The following is a 7,696-nucleotide window of genomic DNA, read 5'->3' on the forward strand; positions in this document are numbered from 1 at the left end:
GGGGAATGTGAGCCCTGGCAAACGAAGCCCTGGCTGGTGTCTTGCTGTCCCTGAGGCCTCCCTAATGCAGATCTTTTCATGGAGACCAGCTGAGCTCAGCAAGATGAATTTCCAAGCAACAGTCCCCAAGGTCAAGGTTCCGGGCCCCTCGGGCTTGGTTTGATGCTGACACTGCCGGTCCAGTGTTCTTGGAGCTGTGCACCGGGATGTGGAAATGATCACCCCATGGGCCAGGCCTGGGCCAGCGGCGTGACAGGAAACATCTGTGTGGGAGCGGATGGCTCTGAGTCGCCAGAGCTTTGGTGCTGCGAGGGTGATGGGGTGGAGGCCCAGGGCCTCCAACAGCTGAGGATCAGAAAAGCAAAAGCAGAACACTTGAGCCTTTTTAAATCCCTGCTGGCTCATCTGATCCGCTGCCTCCTTGCCCGTCCCTAAGGTTGTCCTTTGTGCAGGGAGGGCGGTGTCACAAGCCCACACCTCAGGGGACATTTCCTCTCCTTTCCAACCCTCCCCGGACATGTGCAGCCTGGGGTGGTGGGTCTCGAGGAGAGTGACGTCCACAGGGGTCCCCAGGGCCATTCTGGCCCTGCTGCTTGATTAGACCAGGGGACCTGAGTTTAGTAGCTGTGAGTGGCATGCTGGTGTCCAGGGGACCATAGCTGCTCCTCCACTTCCAGGATTGAAGTCTCATCTGCCAGGTGGCCCAGGCCCTTGCAAGATCCACTCTTCCAGGGGGTGGTGCCCTGTCATCTTCTCATCCATTGTGCAGATCTGACACCTGGTTGGGCTTGGGTACCAGTGACAGGTGAGACGAAGCACACACTGTGTTACCAGCTGCTTCCTCCCAGGAGCATGGCGTGTGCAGATTGGGATGAGGATTTAGGACTAAGCTGGGTACGCAAGGCACAGAGGGGCTCCCGCCAAGCACCCTGGCGGGGTTACACTGCAACCCACAGCAGCTGAAGTGTCCAGGGCCAAGGCCCATCTCCTCTTCGAGCTGGGGCTGTGCGGCCACTGGAAATGCAGAGCTGGCCTGAGCCTGCCTGTGTGTTCTCCCAGAAGTCCAGACTCCAATGGCTCCCTCCATGGGCTGTAAAGGATCAGAAACTACCCCCAGCACAGGCACACAGTCCAGTTGCTTACTGGCAGGGTTAGGCTAACCCTGCTAACCTCAGACCGGACCCTCAGCCCCACCCCAGACCCTCAGCGCCGAGCCCCTTGGGCCATGAGCTCGTCTCCTCATCCCGTGGAATGGCTCTCATCTTGCTCTTTCAGGTCAATCCCTGGTCCTGCTGCTGCCCCTGGTGTCCTGCTCAAGTCTCCGTGTAGGACATCGGGGACCTGCACAGGACACAGCCTGGTGACGCTGTGTCTCCAGCTTTCTGTTTCCTCATCTCTGCTGGGGCCCAGGCGCTAGCATTCTGTCGTCTTCACTGAGTGATGAGCCTCGCTTCTGTGTCCCCACCAGCCGCCCTGTCATCACCTCTCCTCAGCCCTGCCCATGTCTGCCCTGTCCGCCCTGCCCCTACCACCTCAGGCTGCTTCCTGTCTCGGCCTGGGCCCTTCGAGGCCCCCGCAGAGGGCATTAAGCCCCTGCCTCGGGTCCTCTGGACCTGGGTGCCTGGAGGAAGCATGAGGGACTGGCAGGGCCAGCAGCTCCAGGTGTGTCCTGAGCCAGCTAAGCCCTCTTGGTCTCCCAGTGATAGGACACAGAGAGCCTACAGGGGTCACAGTGTCCTGAGTCATCTCATGGAGCTTTTCCGGGGACGCCTTCTCCAGCACACCTGGGACACAGCCTCCACCATCAAGCAGACCCCAAGAAGCTTAGGCTGTGGCTGCCCTGTACCAGGAAAGCACCCTCCTCCCGGCTTCCTGTCCCCACCACCAGATCAGGCCCAGGTGGCAAGCTGGGGGGATGAAGGCTAGGGAAGGGGTTGGGGGAGAGGAGGAAGGAGGGAAAAAAGGGAGAAGAAGGAGAAAGAGGAATAAGAGGAGGAGGAGGAAGAAGAAGCCATCGCTACTGCCCAGAGTTTTAGGAACAAGGTCCTGTGGATTATGTGTCAGGCTGGGCCCAGTTGGGCTACAAACCCTCCATCCTGAGCCAGGGAAGGGTGGCTCTCAAGGTCAGGGCTGTCCTCAGGCCCTGGTCCCCTTGTCCCCACCAGGGTCTCTCCTGAGAGCTGCAGACCAGAACTGGCCCCAGGTGCCCTCAAGCTAGGGAGGCTGAGTGGCAGGGCCACCGTGTCTTTGTGAGCAACCTCGGGCTCACAGGTGACCCTCCAAGGCCACCAGGCACCAGGCTCCCGGCTCCCCAGCGACGGTGGAGAAGGGGACTGAGGACAGCTGCTGTGGGTGTCAGACGCACAGCAACTCAGCCAACATTCTGGGTGCGTGGCTTCCTCTTTCACCGTGACTGCCCCTGGCCTTGGCCCTGTGCCCCATGGAGGTGTCCCATCCTTCTTTAAGTGTCCCTTCCCTGTCTGCAAAGCAGCCTATTTTGCCTCATTTTCTGGCTCCTTGGAACCGGCCATGGCCCACAGGTGCTTGGTTCTTCAGGAAAGTTACATTTGGAGCCAGGATGCGGGGCCCAGGTGCACCGGGGCCTCCCTGGGATGGCTGGGACCGAGGCCCTCGACACTGCCCATGGGAGTGTGGGTGGGGGTCCTCTGGGGCTCCAGCTGCCCACAGGCTGCAACCTGTTCTGCATGCATCAGAGCCCCACCTCTGACCCAGGACCCTCTGTCCAGGTCAGGTCTGTGGGACAGGTGCCCTGTAGGTGGCCATTCCCACTCTCAACACCCTGGGAACAGTCCCCTCCCTTGGGCTCTGGTATTCCCCGGGAACACTGCTTCCCTATGGTGGGCTCAGGCTGCACATGGGACCCAGGGACAGAGATGGTCTCCCTGCGCCTCTCTGACAGCAGCCTGTGGCCCCCACCTCTCCTCATGACTGCCTCCGAGCCCTGACCCCCTCTCTGTAAATGGGAATGCTCACAGTGTCAGTGTGAGGCCACGGCAGGCAGTGATAGTGGACCCAGCCCCACGCCTGCTCTGGGGGCGCCTGTTCAATGGACAGCTCTTAGAAGGCAGGGCTAGCAGGTGAGGGGGCAGCAGATAGGAGGCTGAGGCAGGAGGATCACCCCAGGTTAGAGGCCAGCCTGGGCTGCAGAGAAAGACCCTGCCTCAAAAGACACAAAAGAAGCAGAACTCAGCAGGCAGGCGTGTTCCTGGGCAGCCGGCCCCTCCTGCAGGCTGTTTTCTTTTCTTTATTGTTTCTGGCACCCTCACAGCCCATCTGGGGAGCATTTCCTGGATAGAGGGCCTGGTGGCTGCAGCCTTAAGAAGCACAGGCTGGGGCGGTGCCCCTACTGCTTCCCTCCAGGCCAGCGGCAGCAGCAGAGGTGGCAGCAGCAGCAGCATGGCGCTCCGGGGACCCCAGCTGCTCCTCTGCGCCCTCCTCCTCACTCAGGTTGCCGCGGAGACACCGACCTCCAAGCCCAAGAAGGCTGCCAATGCCCGGAAAGGTACGGAGGGGTCTGGCCCCTCTCCAGGAGCAGGGCCCCTCCTCTGGGCACCTCAGGCTCCCCTACCCCCCCCCCAGCTCTAGAGAAACACCTTGGGGTGGCGCCTTCGGGATCATCTTCCAGCAGGACACCTGGGCTAGGATCCAGCTCAGTGCCACAGAGCTTGCCAGAGAGGCACAGCACCCGGGGTCCAACCTGGGCCCCACACACTAACACGGGGAGGAACCCAGCGGCACCCTTTCTTGAATCTGAAAGCAACCTGGGTCTTGACTGCCCGCCTGTGTGGACACCAAGCCCACCTGGGGGTGCTTCAGAGCCCCACCTGTAACCCTGCTGGTTGGGGTACTCCACTGTAAAATGGGGGGCAATGGTCACACCAGCTGATTGTGACAAAGTGAGGGTGCAAAACATATGGGGGTGCCTGGCCTGGGACACCATGCGACACAGAGCGGGAGGCCAGAGAGCTCCGGCCTTGGGGTGGTGTCACGGCCGGGTCAGATGCTCCTGGCTGCCCCTGGGCGCAGTGATCTTGGGTTTCCAGCAATGAGGTCACCCCGCTGTGTGGACACAACATCAGAGATGCCATGGCAACAGCCCCAGCTGTTCAAGCGGGAGAGAGGGACGTGGCTGCTCAGGCCTCCTGCACCTCCACTGCCCGAAGTGGACTGCCAGCATTGAAGGGGAAAGAGTCAAGGTCTTGTGGTACAGCCCAGGTGACCCGCCTGCCTCAGCCTCAGGTGTGCACCACCATGCCCAGCTACAAGAATGGGCAGATTCAGTGCCGACAAAATCCCACACCAGGGAACGCTGCTGGGGACCTGCCTGGCCAAGCCCCAGCACTACAGGAAAGAGAAGAAAGAAGGTTGTTTCCAAGGTTGAGTTTACAAAGTGAACAAAAAAACTTCAGGGCAACAGTGGATACTCTGCCAAGATTTGCTTGGAAAAAGGGCTTTGTGTAAAATGGTATCTTTATTGTATGCATATAGAGTTTTCTGGAAGTTGGTGACAGCAAAACAGAGAGAGGCTCAGGAGGCTGAGGCAGGAGGATTGCTGAGAGTTGATCCCAGCCAGGACTACATAGCAAGACCCTGTCAAAAACTAAATACAAAACAACCAACAAAAAAGAACGAGAAGGCTATGTCCCCGAGCCCTTGTCAGAATTGACACCAGGGCAAGGTGTGGGAGCTGCACAGGGGCCTCTCCACTGAATGTCCTTATGCAGTGCCCAACTCACATGCCCTTACATGGCACTTTGGGCTAACAAGAGACTGAGGACAGAAGTACCATGAACCCAGAAGCTGAGGCATGGGGGGGGGGGTGGGACACATCAGCCCAGCCCCCGACCCTTCCTGTGTGGCTCCCCACCTCATAGGTTCCATTCTGCATCCTGCCTGTGGGCCCCCTGCAGAAGCACCCATGAATGCACCAGCTCTGACCCTGCCCCTGGGGAACACGGGCTGTGTGGAGCCTACTGCCTCCGCTACCCCAAGCCCTGGGGTTCCAGAAGGGCTCAGGTCCCCTCTGCAACCCCTTGGCCGTGGCCCCCAGCTGGCTGCCCTGAATCCTCTGCCTCCATTTCCTCACTGATAGTAGGAAAGGAGCGCTCTCTATGTGTGGAGCCCAGAGCCTGCCTGCAGCCCCACTCCTCAGGCTGAGAAGCCTCCTCAGGATAGGTGTGGTGAGCGCCCGTTATCCCAGCACTCGGGAGGCTGAGGCAGGAGGTTCCCCAAGTTTGAGCCCAGCCTGGGCGACTCAGCAAGACTCTATCTCGAAAATACAAAGGGCAGAGGGAAGTGGGCTGGGTTTAGTCTTCAATGCAGCAGAAACGAAGAGCCTGGCTGAGCTCTGTAGGGGTGGGGGGGGGGAGTGGCCGAGGGGCCCTTTCCACCCCTTTTTCTTTCCTTTCTTAAATGCGATTTTATTGGTACCCCTGGAGGTGCACGATGGTCACAGCCGCCCCTGAAATTTGTACCTGCACGTGACGCATTTTGGTTGATCTTTTTCTCCCCATTCGTCTTCCGTCTTCAACCCTTCCTCTTTTCCTTCTCTTTCTCTTTTTGTGCCAGTCACGGAGCTTAGGGCCCCACACACAGCTCGGCCTGAGCCCTTCTTAGGTTTTCCTCCCAGAGCAGTCTTACTAAGTCGAGGGCATCACCCAGGTCGGCTCACACTTCCTGCCTCAGCCTCCTAGAGGGCTGGGTTTCGAGGTGTGCGATGCCAAAGCCACCATTCAGAGAGGTCAACCCAGCCCAGCTGGGACCTGCACCCTGGGAGGCCGAGGACCTGCCCCCAGGAGGCAGGGCAGGAGCCAGAAGGGGAGGGCAGCGCGCTCCTGTGAGATGGCAGGATCCCCTCCCTCGTCACGACTGTCCCCATCTCTTCTCACCCATCCCAGACCTCGTGAGCCCCAAGATGTTCGAGGAGCTCAAGAGCCGCCTGGACACCCTGGCGCAGGAGGTGGCCGTGCTGAAAGAGCAGCAGGCGCTGCAGACTGGTGAGTAAGTGGCCCACGCGGACTGGCGTGTGCGTGCACGTGGGTGTGCGTGGTGTGTGTATGCCTGTGCGTGTGTGCGTGCACGTGATGTGTGTGGCGTTTGCAGGGCGTATTTGCGTGCGCGTGCGTGGGAGTGCGTCCGTCCCGGGCGAGGCCCTGTCACCGGAAGTGTGTGAACCCCGGCGCTGTCCCCAAGTCACCCGCACGACCGGGTTTCTGACCCCGTTTTCCGCGGAGCTGCGTCCCGGCTCTGCGTAGTTTATTCTGCGATCTGGAGTCGGGGTGCCAGGGACACCGCACCTGCCCGGGCGATTCAGCAGGTCCCCGCCAAGGGGCGAGGAGCAGCGTGCAGCCGGCCCCCTGTCTGGTGCTCCCCGCGCACCCGCGGTCCCGCCCCTGTCCCCTTTGCAGCCCGCGTGGGAGGCCGCGGTGGCCGGCGCTGTGCTGGTCCCGGGGGGAGGGCAGTGACCCTAGCCCTGGCGAGCCCCGGCTGTGGAGGGGCAAGGCGGCCCGGGAGGAGGCAGCCTTGGCCGCTCTCGGTGACCCCGGCCCCGCGTCCCTCCGCAGTGTGTCTCAAGGGCGCCAAAGTGCACCTCAAGTGCTTCCTGGCTGTGGCGCAGGCGCGCGCCTTCCACGCGGCGGGCGAGGACTGCATCGCTCGCGGGGGGACCCTGGCGGCGCCGCGCTCTGAGGAGGAGAACGAGGCGCTGCGCGAGTACGCGGCGCGCAGCCTGGGCGCTGCAGCCGAGCTGTGGCTGGGGCTGCACGACCTGGGCTCCGAGGGATCCTGGGTGGACGCGAGTGGCGCTCCCGCTACCTTCGTGCACTGGGAGACGGAGATCACGGCGCAGCCCGACGGCGGCACGGCCGAGAACTGCGCGGCCATGGCCGGGGCGGAGCACGGCCGCTGGTTCGATCGGCGCTGCCGGGACGAGCTGCCCTACGTGTGCCAGTTCGCCATCGTGTAGGGCTGAGGCTGGGGCTGAGGCTGGGGCCGGGGCGGGACGGAGCGGGAGGCCTGCAGCCGGGGCCCCTCGTGTTCCCTTTGCAAATAAAACCGGTGCCATTCGGCGGGCGGGGAGCCGCTGCAGTCTGCAAGTCTGTTCGGGGCGCGAACAGCGGGTGCGGCGGGTAGTGCAAGAGCCCGGACCCAAGAGCAGAGTGGGCACAAGGGAGGACAGGCTGGGCTGCTTTCAGAAGGACTGAGGAGAGAGCGCGGGAAAGGCGGAAGCAGGGAACTCTGGCCTGCTGTCTTTTTTTTTTTTTGCAACCAGGTTTTTTGTTGTTGTTGTTGTTGTTGTTGTTGTTGTTTTTTCTGGACATGGTTTCGTTGTACAGTTCAGGCTGGCCTGTAACCCAAGATGGCTTTGAAATCGCGTAGCGATCCTCCTGTCTCAGCCTCGCGAGTGAGGGTCTTACCAGCATGCCACACGCTGGCGACTTTTTATTTTCACGTATTTCAGGCTTTCAGAAAAGCACTTCTGATTCCCGAGTACTAACATTTCCTTCTGCGTGCTGTTTACCCTTTTACTTCTCGGACAGTGCAGGCAGACAGGACGCACCTTTACCCCTAATCCTGAGTTCCCGGGAGGAAAGATCTCTGGGGAAGCACAGCGCGGCCCTCACAGCCTTCCGTCTCCAGGCTGCCTCCCGTCGGGGTCCAGCACCCCCTCTCCATT

At 61.1% G+C, this 7,696-nt stretch overlaps 1 protein-coding gene across 1 annotated transcript; it reads left to right on the forward strand.

Moving 5' to 3' along the window:
* The first annotated feature begins 3,313 nt into the window (after positions 1–3,313).
* Clec3b (C-type lectin domain family 3 member B) lies at positions 3,314–7,098 on the forward strand. Its single transcript, XM_003477018.5, has 3 exons — positions 3,314–3,523; positions 5,919–6,017; positions 6,585–7,098. Exons 1-3 carry the CDS (start codon positions 3,418–3,420, stop codon positions 6,983–6,985), a joined length of 606 nt encoding a protein of 201 aa, XP_003477066.1. The 5' UTR covers positions 3,314–3,417; the 3' UTR covers positions 6,986–7,098.
* Positions 7,099–7,696: the final 598 nt, after the last annotated feature.

The sequence above is a fragment of the Cavia porcellus genome, unplaced genomic scaffold (genome assembly GCF_034190915.1).
Source record: "Cavia porcellus strain 051 isolate PalLab524CR breed Dunkin Hartley unplaced genomic scaffold, mCavPor4.1 scaffold_14, whole genome shotgun sequence".
NCBI classification, from domain to species: Eukaryota; Metazoa; Chordata; class Mammalia; order Rodentia; family Caviidae; genus Cavia; species Cavia porcellus.